Here is a 14,075-nt window from a genome sequence, read left to right as displayed (position 1 = left end):
CCAGAGACTGATCAAAAATAGTTCCATATTTCACTTAAAAACTAAATAGCAATGAGCTTTCATATGTTATACCTGAGTGTGAGCTCTCAATGGTGGTGTCTGATTTGGAATCCAGAGACGAAGGAATCTGTGTTAACTGTGGAACATAGTACATCTTCGTACTACCAGAAGGCTTATATGGCAACAGTAAAGGCTGGCCTAAGGAGATAAAGATCAGAATAATTATTAAGAAAACATTTATTAACTAACTGAATAAACATTAAGAACCCTTCAAGATTCTTGGGATATATTCATGAACTAGAATTCTAGAAGGACATAAACAGTATACAATTAGCACACTAAATAAGTAAATCATCTAGTATTTTAATAAATTATTAGTGATATAAAAAATTAGAAAATGCTGAGGAAGATAGGAAGTACTGGAGAAACTACAGCAGCATGCGGTCTAAATAAGAGTGGTTTTAGCACCTATTCCAATATATAGCAATCTATTCAAATATATTTCTCCAAGAAACACTTTACCTTATACTGAACGCAAACCTGGTCACTCTTAACCCCTACAACTCAACTTTGGAGGTTCTGCCTCTAGAATCATAGGAAATAAATCTAATTCTATTATTTGTGGCAGATTTTCAAACTAAAAGTTTTCTATTATAAAAGTATAAATTCTCAATATTAACAAAATACACAAAAGTAAAAAAGACAAAGTTCTACTACCCAAGATAGCTGTTATTAACATTTTAATGTACTTCCCACATGTCTTCCCTCTGTATTTGTTTACATAGTTGTGTACAGTATATATAACTTGGACTTCAGCTTTTCCACTTTACATTAATACAATTTTCATTTTATTTCACAGCTTCACATTTTAAAAAAATCATTATACTACAAATTAAGTGTATTTAACCCTTCTCCTAATGTTAAAAATTAGGGGTGAACTAAATTTTCAATAATTGAGAATTCTGTGAAAAAAAGACTTTCTGTTTATAGCATACCTATTCTCCCCTGCTGTCCTGTATCACACAGATTTTCTGATTTCAGAGTTTAAAAGTATGTCATTTATAAAGTTGTTTTATTATAAACTTCTAAAATTCTTTCTAAAATGTCTGTGACAGTATAATAATTTGATTATTATAGAGGATGAAGTCTTTTTCTATATACTTTTCTTTCAAGATGTGGTAGAAACCCTGATTCTATAACAGCATCTTTAAAAAAAATTAACCAATTAATTAATGGCTATGCTGGGTCTTTGTTGCTACTCGCAGGCTTTCTCTAGTTGCAGTGAATGGAGGCTATGTTTTCGTCATGGTGCATGGGCTCTAGGCACCTGGACTCAGTAGTTGCGGCTCATGGGCTTAGATGCCCTAAGACATGTGGGATCTTCCCAGATTGGGGATCAGACCCATGTTCCCTGTTCAGTTCAGTTCAGTTCAGTCGCTCAGTCGTGTCAGACTCTTTGCAACCCCATAAACCGCAGCACGTCAGGCTTCCCTGTCCATCACCAACTCCCAGAGTCCACCCAAACCCATGTCCATTGAGTCAGTGATGCCATCCAACTATCTCATTCTCTGTTGTCCCCTTCTCCTCTGCCCTCAATCTTTCCCAACATCTGGGTCTTTTCAAATGATTCAGCTCTTCGCGTCAGATGGCCAAAGTATTGGAGTTTCAGCTTCAACATCAGTCCTTTCAATGAACACCCAGGACTGATCTCCTTTAGGATGGACTGGTTGGATCTCCTTGTAGTCCAAGGGACTCTCAAGAGTCTTCTCCAACACCACAGTTCAAAAGCATCAATTCTTTGGCACTCAGCTTTCTTTATAGTCCAACTCTCATATCCATACATGACCACTGGAAAAACCACAGCCTTGACTAGATGGACCTTTGTTGACAAAGGAATGTCTCTGCTTTTTAATATGCTGTCTAGGTTGGTCATAACTTTCCTTCCAAGGAGTAAGTGTCTTTTAATTTCATGGCTGCAATCACCATCTGCAGTGATTTTGGAGCCCAGAAAAATAAAGTCAGCCACTGTTTCCCCATCTATTTGCCATGAAGTGATGGGACTGGATGCCATGATCTTAGTTTTCTGAATGTTGAGCTTTAAGCCAACTTTTTCACTCTCCTCTTTCACTTTCATCAAGAGGCTCATATCCCCTGTATCAGCAGGTAAACTCTCAACCACTGACCACCATGCAAGTCCTCTGTAACAGCGTGCATGTATGGTCAGTCACATCCGATTCTTTGTAACCCCACTGACTGTAGCCCATCAAGCTCCTATGTCCATGGGATTGTCCAAGCAAGCATATTGGAGTGGGTTGCCACTTTCTTCCCCCAGGATCTTCCTGATCCAGGGACTGAACCCACACCCCCCACTCCCCACCACCATCGCCTGCATTGTAGGCAGATTCTTTACCACTGCAATACCTGGGAAGTCCCCTCTGTAACAAGATCTTAATATTAGGCTGGGTACATACTGTCCATCTGTACATTATATTTCCCAATCTCCTCTGTAGCCATGTATGGACATATGACTAAGTCTCGGCCCATAAGTCAAGTGTGAGAATAATGTGTGCAACTTCTAGGCATCCCATTAAAACACTCCATCAGCTACTGCTAAAATTTATCCTCTTCATTACTCTTCTTTTTCAGAATTTTCTTTGTTATTCTCCATGATAAAATTTAAGATAAAAATTTAAGTACAAAACAACAATTTTGCTAGAATTTGAGTAGAATTATGTTAGGAGTATACATTCATTTGGGAATAAATGACATCTTTACAATATTCAGTTTTACTATTCAGAAATATTTCATCCCTTCTTTTAGTCTACTGGTCCTTTCTTTTCTATCCCTACACAGTGAAAGTGAACACGAAAGTGAAAGTCACTCAGTCATGTCCGACTCTTCTCGACTCCATGGACTATACAGAATAGTCCATGAAATAGAATCCATGGAATTCTCCAGGCCAGAATCCTGGAGTGGGTAGCCTTTCCCTTCTCCAGGGGATCTTCCCAACCCAGGGATCAAACCCAGGTCCCCAGCATTGCAGGCGGATTCTTTACCAACTGAGCCACAAGGGAAGCACAAGAATACTGGAGTGGGTAGCCTATCCCTTCTCCAGCGGATATTCCCGACCCAGGAATCGAACCGGGGTCTCTTGCATTGCAGGTGGATTGTTTATCAATTGAACTATCAGGGAAGCCCCATCCCTACACAAAGGTCGTATAAATTTCTTGTTCAGGTTATTTCTGAATATATTATGGGGTTGTATCACATATCTGAACAGAATTTTGTACACAGCTATCACCTCTGATCAAACAGACCAGCTTCTTCAGTTTATCCTCACAGACCATGATTTTCCCTTGTATCCTGTCATCAGCTCTAGACTGACTCCTAGTTACACATGTCTAGTTTATAAAAATCGTTTGATCTTAGCCAAAAGGCCAAGAAGTGATACTCAAGACAGAGTCTGATAGCCCCAGGAATGAGAACTCCCTGACTCTGGAGACAACAATAACTTTTATAGTACTTAGAATTACTACTCCATCATTCTGATGATTTGATATGAAATCCATATTACTAGTACCCTGCTTCCAACCAAGGAACTGACTTCAGAGTGAAGGAAATGAGACAAGAGGCTGATGCCTAAAGGAATTCACTCTTCTCATCAGAAGTCTGATCACCCACAACTACGGTAAACTCAAAAAAAAAAAAAGAAAAAAAGTGAGTGAACAATTCACTGAAAACCGTTGTGGCACAAGCTGGTGGGTATCACTTTCTGAGGCTGGAATGCTAGCTTCAGAATCTGGCACATGCTCAGAACCATATATGGTTCTGATACTTCTATCCCATAGACAGAATGCATGTATTCAGGAAAAAAGGTAGAAGCCTTTAAAATCGTTTCCTTTCCATCTCCGTGACTGTGCTTTGTTAGATGGAAGATCTTAGAAATAAGGGAGGGGCAATTCTATCAAGAGACAGGAGCCATCTAGTCATTTTACATTCTTTATGTCACTGAAATAGTGACATAAGCAGGCAATAGGGAGTCATAATGTTGACTAAACTATGACTGACCTTAACTATCAAGGAGAAATAAGGTTACCTTAGAAAAAAGACAGTCAAAAGGAGTCTGGCTAATAATAAGGGGACCACTTTACCAAGCTTGATCATAGAAATTAATAAAAATTATTTGAAATTTATAAATAAGGGCTAGTGAAGTCTTAGCCTACTTAAGAATACTTGTACCACTGCAACAAGCAAAAACCCAGCTAATGAGAACCTGGATGAATTCAAGGGGAACAAAGAGATGTATAAAGGATGGAAGAATTTAAATAATAGAAAAAATAGGCTATAGCCTTCACTTCTATTTGGACGTGCTGTAGTCATCATTGTAGGAATACTGATTTATTAGTTTTCTTCTTCTGTCAGTGTATGTAAATTTAGTTCAAAGTTCACAGAAAATGGACAATAACATTTGGACAGAATTACAGTGGACCTAGAGCAAGAATGGCTATCATGTGAGATGGAGAATTCTAAGAGAGAGGTGAGTTTTTGAATTGTCAACAAGTTTATATGTATGCATGCAGAAGTCTTAAAGTGTGAACTGCCTATCTATGGGGGAAGAAGCCACTATACAGCAAATAATAATTGTTCCTGGAAGAGAAAAAAAGGACTGGAGAATGGTAAAGAAGAAAGTTCAACCGTAAAATTTACTTCTTCAAAAAACTTGAAAATGGAATTAAATGTAGACATACAGCATATTACCCTTAATTTACTTCAGAGCAGTGGACACTCAATCATAAATTTAACTTTTTATTCCGTATACTTTAAAATATTTTTGAAAATTTTACTTTTAAATCCACAGAGTTAATCTTTTATTGGTAAACCAAACAATATTTACCTTTTAAAGCAGTCTTTTCTAAGTACCTGTATGTAAGACTATATAAACTGTGGCCTCTATATAGACTGATCCATTTGATGTCAGAAGAGGTATAAAATACACTTTCATAGTTGGATATCCTCTCTTGTGCTTCTGCCACCAACACGAGAACACAGCCAAGAGTACCCTGGCTTTCAGAATAAGGCATGTAGGACAGACCCAAAGCATTTTTGCATCCTGATGCCACACTTCAACTGACTAGTAAGCCCATGAGTGAGAAAAGCAAATGTTTGCTATAAAGCTCTGAGATTTTCGAGGTTCTTACATGGTATAATGGTGGCAACAGGTAACTAACACGTTAAAGATTTATTAGACTATACATTTGTGGGGTATGTTTTTATATTACAATAAAAATGTATGAGAAATATAACCATCTCAACATATAAATGTATTTATTCAAATTAAATTCAGTGCAATTTAAATTCAGAACAAAGCAATTTTCTTTATATATTTAAAGCATATCCCATCTTTATCTATAGACACATAAACTTTTTGCACAAGTAGGGAAACTTAAAATTTATTTTGAATAGATTTGTACAAGTTACTGGATACTTTAAAATTAGTAATTTAAAGCTTCCACTTTTATTTACAGGAAGAATGGGAACTTAATTTTCCAGTTACTGGTCTGAAAAAGAAAATAGCTTGCTATAATTTTGAATGTTACACAGTATGCTGCTACTGCTGCTGCTACTTCTAAGTTGCTTCAGTCGTGTCCGACTCTGTGCGACCCCATAGACAGCAGCCAACCAGGCTCCCCCGTCCCTGGGATTCTCTAGGCAAGAACACTGGAGTGGGTTGCCATTTCCTTCTCCAATGCATCAAAGTGAAAAGTGAAAGTGAAGTCGCTCAGTCGTGTCTGACTCTTCGCGACCCCATGGACTGCAGCCTACCAGGCTCCCCATGGGATTTTCCAGGCAAGAGTACTGGAGTGGGGTGCCATTGCTTTCTCCGGTTACATAGTATAAGCACTATCAAAACATCACTGTCAAGATGGCATACAAACACCCTAAATGTAAACCCTATGGTAGAGATCACTAGCTGTTCACCAAATCTCATTTCTTCTTCATCCTGGAAAGCACACTTAAACTAACCCTAGTCAGTGGAAAGTGATATGGGCCACCTCTAGGCCCAGCCCATAAGAGCCTCCCACATGTGCACCTCCATGTTTTCCATCCCTTCCAGTTGACTATGATGGTGAATCCATGGTTCCATGTTTTAAAGACAGCAGGGTCATAGCCAACCTGGGTCCCTGGTCAATGTTTCAAGAGCAAGAAATAGACTGGTATTGTGCTTGCAAAATCTGTTTAATATATTATATGAAATGATAGTTAAAAAATAAAAAAAAAGCCAAATCATTCGCCTGCCTCTCTTAAATTGAACCTCTACAGTTTTTCAGCTTTCATGAACTACTTGCACTCTTATGACAAGTATTATGAGATGAAAATATGTCAACCATAAGTAGCATGCGTTTCACATAGGTTGTTAACGCCAATGGAACAGAAATAAAAACATAATAAACTATATCCTTCTCATGGTTATGAAAAATAAATGATATAATCATGTACAGCTTAAAGATTAAAATTAAAATCAGGTTTTCTAACTAGAAAGACTCAATCAAGAAATTTCTTAATTACACATGAAAGTTGATAATATGACCTAAAACGCAATCATATTCTCTTACCATCTGTACCATGAGGAACAGTAATCTGTTGAACTGAAGATGATGAAGCAAACTTGACAGGAATGTTGCCCGACTTCTGTGTATTGAGCTCTGGAATTTCATGTCCACGATCTTCAGCATTAACAAAAATTTCAGATGAAAACGTGGCTTTACCTGGACTTTCTGTTGTTATCTGAGTGACTGCATCAGATGATAATTTTCCAGAGAAGGGAGAAAACGGGGATTTAATCTCCTCTGGTGATCTGAAAAAGAAGAGAAAGGGCAAAGCAGGTCATATCCTTGGCTTATCACAAATCGTTATTTCTTTCCAAACATTACTTCAATATTTTGTGGAGACACATCAGACTCCAATGGTTATTTCTGCAGTACCCTTTGCTTTTTTAGATACTTATTACAATGTGATCAAATGTACTTTAAAACCGACTTTTAGTTTCAATTCACAATGCTATTTAATAAGGACAAGGTCCTTTTCAGTTGAAGTGAAAATACATCCATTCAAAAATAAAATTACTAGAAAGTGAAAGTGAAGTCACTCAGTCGTGTCCGACTCTTTGCAACCCCATGGATCGTAGCCCACCAGGCTCCTCAATCCATGGGATTTTCCAGGGAAGAATACTGGAGTGGGTTGCCATTTCCTTCTCCAGGGGATCTTCCCAACCCAGGGATCGAACCCGGGTTTCCTGCATTGCAGACAGAAGCTTTACCGTCCGAGCCACTAGGGAAGGGAGTATGCTAAACACATAGAGTATACAAAAACAAACAAGAAATAAAATCTTTCCTCAAAAAATTTATATGTCAGTGGGGGAACTAGAGGTTTTTAAGGTTGCAATTATGTATAAAGATTATAAAGAATACATATTAAGATATAATAGAGTAAATAAATGACTGTATAAACAAGTAAATAATAGGAGGGATAAGACAAATCATGCTAATAGAAAAACCCCATATGTAGGTAAGCCCCTCTTGCCATTAATCTCCTCCCCAAGGAGGTGAAGCTTAATCTTCTCCTTAAGTCCAGTCCTGAATTCACTGAGTTCCAAAGAAGAGATCAAAAACGGGAGAAAAAGTAACTTCACAGTGGAGAACCTGGCAAACACCATGTTATCCAAGTGATGATGGTTCACATCACCAGTGATACCATGTGGACATTACGTATTCTGTTATGATGTGGTGAGAATTCACCTATGGTATTCTTTGCCAAATCCCAGAACTCCAGTCTGATCAAGAGAAAAACATCAGCCAAATTCAGATTGAGAAAAACTCCACAAAATGTCAGACCAATATTCCTCAAGACTTTCAAAATCATGAAAAACATGGAAGGAATGAGGAACTGTCACAGAGCAGAGAAGACTGAGGAGACATGACGACTACTAAATACAATGAGATACACTGGATTGGGTCCAGTATATTGGGAACAGGAAAAGGTCACCAATGGGAACACTAGTGAAATCTAAAAAGAGCCTGAAGTTTAGTTAATAGTAATATATAAATGTTGGCTTTTTTAATTTTTAAAAATATACTATGGTAAAGAGGTTAACTGACAGTAGGAAAAACTGGGAGAGGAGTTAACTGTGTTATGTTAATATCTTTTCTACAGATTTTAAAGTTTTTGAAAATAAAAAATATTTATTTTTAAAAAATGGAGTAATATTGGATTTCCCTGGTGGGCCAGTGGTTAAGAATTCTCCTGCCACTTCAGGCGACATGTGTTCAATCCTTGAACTGGGAGGATTCTGCAGAGTGGGGTGACTGGGCCTATGCCACAACTATTGAGCCTGTACTCTAGAGCCTGAAGCCACAACTAGTGAGCCCACAAAAGAAGCCACTACAATGACAAGCCCAAGCACCGAATGAGAGAAAGGCCCCACACAGAAACAAAGACCCAGCATAGCACCCCCCAAAAAAGGAGCAATACTGTATTGTATCATATTGATGTACTGGCTATATCACAAAACCAGAAGAGCTTTTAAATCTCTATCCTTTGTCTGCTGCCGCTGCTGCTAAGTCACTTCAGTCGTGTCCGACTCTGTGTGACCCCATAGATTGCAGCCCACCAGGCTCCCCCGTCCCTGGGATTCTCCAGGCAAGAACACTGGAGTGGGTTGCCATTTCCTTCTCCAATGCATGAAAGTGAAAAGTGAAAGTGAAGTCGCTCAGTCGTGTCTGACTCTTCACGACCCCATGGACTGCAGCTTACCAGGCTCCTCTGTCCATGGGATTTTCCAGGCAAGAGTACTGGAGTGGGGTGCCATCGCCTTCTCCGATCCTTTGTTTACTAGTCACTAATTAAAAGGACAATTATGAGAAAAGAAAGTAGGCCCATCTCCCTTATGTATATAGAAGTAAGAATCCTAAAATGTTAGACAACCAAATGTACAGTGAGTGAGTGAATGTCTGTGTGTGTGAATGAATTCCTATCAAGCTGGTTTACTCCAGAAGTTCAAGGTAAGTTAACATTCAAATATCAACCAATATGACTCACCACATCAAAAGGAGAAAATTTGCATGATCGTATCAATATAGTCAGATAAAACATTTGATGAAATTCAATAATTATGTATGATTAAAAACTTGTAGCAAAGGGGAACTACAAAAAACTTTAGAGCCACAATCCTATTTATAGTGAAGTGTGAACAATGTCCACTGTAGCATTAGGAACAAAATAAGGATGCCAACTCTTACCCTCTCTATTCAGTATGTTAGTAAAAGTCTTAAATGGCATTAGCAGGAAAAAGAAATCAGACATATAAGGATAAGAAAGGAAGAAATAATACTGTCACTTTTCATATTTGATATAATCAGGGATACAGAAAATCTAAAACAATCTACTGATAACATATAAAATATGTTAAGTTTTCAGAAGAGTTACCAGATAAGAGAACAAACTTTTAAGAATTCCCCTATATTCTTTGGTATCTGAAAAGTTACACAATTAAAAACCAAAAGATATGCACTTTACATTATCATCAAAACATCAAATAACTAACTATAAAAAAGATATAAGAACACTAAACAGAAAACTATTGATACATCACAGAGAGAAATTAAAGGTGGTCTGAATAGGATTTCCACTTCCAGTTATGACATACAGGTACACCTCATTCTACTGCACTTAACTTTATTGTACCTTGCAGATATTGCATTTTTTTTAAACAATTTGAATTTTAGTTAGTAGTAATAGTAATATATAGTTAATAGTAATACATAAATGTTGGATTTTTAATTTTTAAAAATATACTATGGCACAATGGAGTGAAATCTAGCAGAAAACAAAGTCAAGCTGATGGAGGACTAAGTGAAGAAAGCTGAGTGAAATTTCATGCACAGTCATAGAACTAATGAAACAGAAATCCCACTAGATAAAGGGGCTTGTGACAAACATTAGGCCTCTTCCACAAGACATTTGCCAGTTTTTGAACCTACATAAGACAGGAAACTAAATAACTAATGCTTGAGAGGAAGAAATTTCAAAAGTGACAAATCCAAGACCAGGAGATGACTGTGGCTCAGATCATGAGCTCCTTTTGCAAAATTCAGACTTAAACAGAAGTAGGGAAAACCATTAGGCCATTCATGTATAATCTAAATCAAATCTCTTATGTACAGGGATACCTTCCCTTTCCTTCCCATAGTTGAAGTGACAAACAGATTCAAGGGATTAGATCTGATAGACAGAATGCCTGAAGAACTATAATGGAGGTTCTTAACACTGCATGTAGGTGGCGACCAAAACCATCCCCAAGAAAAGAAATGCAATAAGGCAAAATAGTTGTCTGAGGAGGCCTTACAAATAGCTGAGAAAATAAGAGGAGCAAAGGAGAAAGGGAAAGATATACCCATCTGAATGCAGAGTTTCAAAGAATAGCAAGGAGAGATAAGAAAGTCTTCTTCAGTGAACAATGCAAAGAAATAGAGGGAAAAAACAGAATGGGAAAGACTAGAGACCTCCTTCAAGAAAATTAGAGATACCAAAGGAACATTTTATGCACAGATGGGCACAATAAAGGACAGAAACAGTATGGACCTAACAGAAGTGAAAGATATTAAGAAGAGGTGGCAAGAATACACAGAACTGTAAAAAAAAGGTCTTAATGACCTGGATAACCACGATGGTGTGATCATTCACCTACAGCCAGACATCCTGCAGTCTGAAGTCAACTGGGCCTTAGGAAATATTACTATGAACAAAGTTAGTGGAGGTGATGGAATTCCAGGTAAGCTATTTCAAATCCGGAAAGACGATATTGTTAAAGTACTGCACTTAATATGCCACCAAATTTGGAAAGCTCAGCCTAAATTATCCCTAAGTAAAGAGGCTCTGACCCAATTAGTAAGAAATTAAAATTAATTGGTTGGCACCAACAAATTGAATTGACAGCATTTGTATGTACAAGCAACAAATAACTAGAAAATACAAAATCTAAAATACCATATACAAAATTATCATAAAACATAAAATACTGAGGAATGAATTTAATGAAAAATGTGAAAGCCTACACAATGAAAATTACAACATCTTACTGAGAGATATCAAGTCAGTGGTGGGGAGGGAGGAAGAGGAGAACATGTTCACGCTTGAGGGGGACTCCAGTATTACTAAGATGTCAATCATTCTCAAAATGACTACAGATTCAATGCAATATTGAACAAAATCCCAGGAGGATTTTTGAAGAAACTGAGAAGACTATTCTAAAATTTATATGGAACTGCACAGAACCTAAAATAGAAAAAAATAATGTTGAAAATAAAATAAGGTCAGAGGACATAATCTGATTTCAAGACAATATAAAGCTACAATAATAAAAACATCCTGGTACGGCTGCATAGATAAATAGTTCAAAGGAACAGAGTGGAAACTTAAAAATAAACCCCCATATAAAAGGTCAACTGATTTTTGACAGAGGTGCCAACTACTTTAATAAGGAAATAAATAATTATTTCAATGATGGTGCTGGAATATCCAGTAAAAGAAAGTGGTCCTGAATTATGTAAACTACAGTATGTACAGAAATTAATTTGATACAGATAAAAGACATAAAAAAATAAAGCTAAAACTATTTTCATTTCTAGAAGAAATGTAGGAGAAAATTTCATAACACTGGCTTAGGCATCATTCTTAGACAAGACACAAAAAAGTACCAACCATAAAAGAGAAACTGGGTGTCCATCAGCAGATGAATGGATAAAGAGGATATTGTATATACATTTATATATACAATAAAATACTCAGCCATAAAAAAAGAATGAAATTTTGCCACTTTCAACAACATGGATGGACTGGAGGCTATGATATTAAGTGAAATAAGAGACTGAGAGAAAAAATGTCATATGATTATCAATTATATGTGGAATCTAAAAAATACAACAAACTAGTGAATATAATGAAAAAAACAAAACAGACTAACAGATACGGAAAACAGCCTCGCAGTTACCAGTGGGGAGGGAAGGGCAGGATGGGAGCAGAGGGTAAAGCGGCACAGACTGTTCTGCACAGAATAAGCTACAAGGGTGTGATGTGCAACACAAGGAGTATGGTTATGTTTTATAATAACCATGATACATGAAGTATGACCTTCAAAATGGTGAATCACTATATTGTACACATGGCACCCCACTCCAGTACTCTTGCCTGGAAAATCCCATGGACAGAGAAGCCTGGTAGGCTACAGTCCATGGGGTCACAAAGAGTCGGACACGACTAAGCGACCTCACTTTCACTTTCAACTTATACAGTATAGAAAAAGAAAAATTAACAAACTTGATTTCATAAAAATTAAAACTTTTTCTTCATGAAGCCACCAGTAAGAAAATGAAAATCAAACCTCATTCTGTGAGAAAATATCTGCAATACAGAGGATCTGTTATCTTGAATATATTAAATATTCTTAAAATCATGACACAATCTAATGTATAAGAGTGAACAGATACTTCATAAAGATATAAAAATGGCCAAGCACAGAAACAATACTCAACATCATGTGTCATCAGGGAAAAACAAATTAAAACCACAATAACATATCATTTCACATCCACATTTAAAATGGCCAAAATAAAAAATAACTGGAAATACCAAGTGTTAGCAATAGAATTTGCATATGCTGTTACTGAGAACAAAAAATGATACAGTCAGTTCCAGTTTTGGATAATCAATCAGTCTGTCTCTTCTACTAAGTGAAGCTATAAAACTGAGACAGACTACATGGAGCAGTTATTAGAAGACTTTTGAGAAATAATAGGAGCTGGCAATTTGGTTTACTGGCACATGTGAAGCACCAGTAAAACAGAGAAGAGTTTATCACTGTTCCCTTTGGTATCCAATGACCTGAACTCAATAGAGTCTGACACTTAGAAGTGGACATTAGTACAGACAGAAAGACCTCCAGAAGAAGCCTTCTATTTGGGCATGAGAAGTGGAACTGGAAATAATGTGAAAATCCCCTTTTCTTTTCTCTCTTTCTAGTAATCTCAAGCACTCAAGTGATTACATGGTGGCAGCAATACCAGCAGAAACAGGGCGTTTAAAACTCTGACCGAGGACCCTCCTCTTCCACTACAGGAGATGTGGTCTCAAGCTAAGCTAAGCTAAGTCACTTCAGTCGTGTCCGACTCTGTGCGACCCCATAGATGGCAGCCCACCAGGCTCCCCCGTCCCTGGGATTCTCCAGGCAAGAACACTGGAGTGGGTTGCCATTTCCTTCTCCAATGCAGGAAAGTGAAAAGTGAAAGTGAAGTCGCTCAGTCCTGTCTGACTCTTTGCGACCCCATGGACTGCAGCCTACCAGGCTCCTCCATCCATGGGATTTTCCAGGCAAGAGTACTGGAGTGGGGTGCCATGTGGTCTCAAGAGGGTAAGGCAAATCTGTGATTTTTTTTTCTCTGTACTGAACCACTTGGCACTGACACAGTCACAGGAAGCACACAAAAAACACACAGAAGAAAGGGCTAAGTTAAGCCCCTGCTTTCTGTTCTGAGGACCTGAAAAGGGGAGCTCAGGGTGAAACATATCAAGGAAAGCATCTATTATAATGGTTAATAAACAGGGACAGTACCACAAGTTGGTGAGGATGGAGAGTAACTGAAACATTTGTACATTGCTAGTGGGAATACAAAGATACAGCCACTTTGGAAAAACAGCTTAGCATAGTTTAGTTCTAAACAGTTCTTGTACAGTTAAATACACACACACACCACATGACTCAGCAGCTCTAATTATATATACATATATATACAAATATATTCTTATTTTTATAGCAGGTCTAACTATAATCAGCGAAAACTAGAAACAACCCAGATATCCTTTAAGGAGTCAATGTACATAGATAAACTGTGTGTGTGTGTGTTTTGTTTTTTTTTTAACTTTTTACTGCTTTATGCTTGTAAAAAGTCAAGAAGTAATTAAAAAGTAAAAAACTATTGATTCACAAAACAAGATGGACAAATCTCAAATACACTTTGTAAAAG

The 14,075-nt window shown here is 37.4% G+C and overlaps 1 protein-coding gene across 18 annotated transcripts in view; it reads right to left on the bottom strand.

Moving 5' to 3' along the window:
* Positions 1–14,075, bottom strand: part of ALMS1 (ALMS1 centrosome and basal body associated protein) — a 186,938-nt gene that overhangs the window by 64,737 nt on the left and 108,126 nt on the right. For all 18 annotated transcript variants that reach the window (XR_015137289.1, XR_015137290.1, XR_015137291.1 and 15 more), the window contains 2 exons: positions 6,615–6,856; positions 73–198 (listed from right to left, as the gene is read on the bottom strand). Coding sequence is in view for 11 of the 18 variants with exons in the window: in XM_086327622.1 (XP_086183748.1) it covers positions 73–198; positions 6,615–6,856 (368 nt within the window). In the remaining 7 variants the exon portion in view is untranslated. The remainder of the gene's footprint in view (positions 1–72; positions 199–6,614; positions 6,857–14,075) is intronic.

Source organism: Bos grunniens, chromosome 11 (assembly GCF_055505025.1).
Source record: "Bos grunniens cultivar Pamir isolate PY7600 chromosome 11, Bosgru_T2T1.0, whole genome shotgun sequence".
Lineage (NCBI taxonomy): Eukaryota > Metazoa > Chordata > Mammalia > Artiodactyla > Bovidae > Bos > Bos grunniens.
The sequence above is the reverse complement of the archived record's forward strand: the minus strand, read 5'-3'. Positions and strand labels throughout refer to the sequence as shown.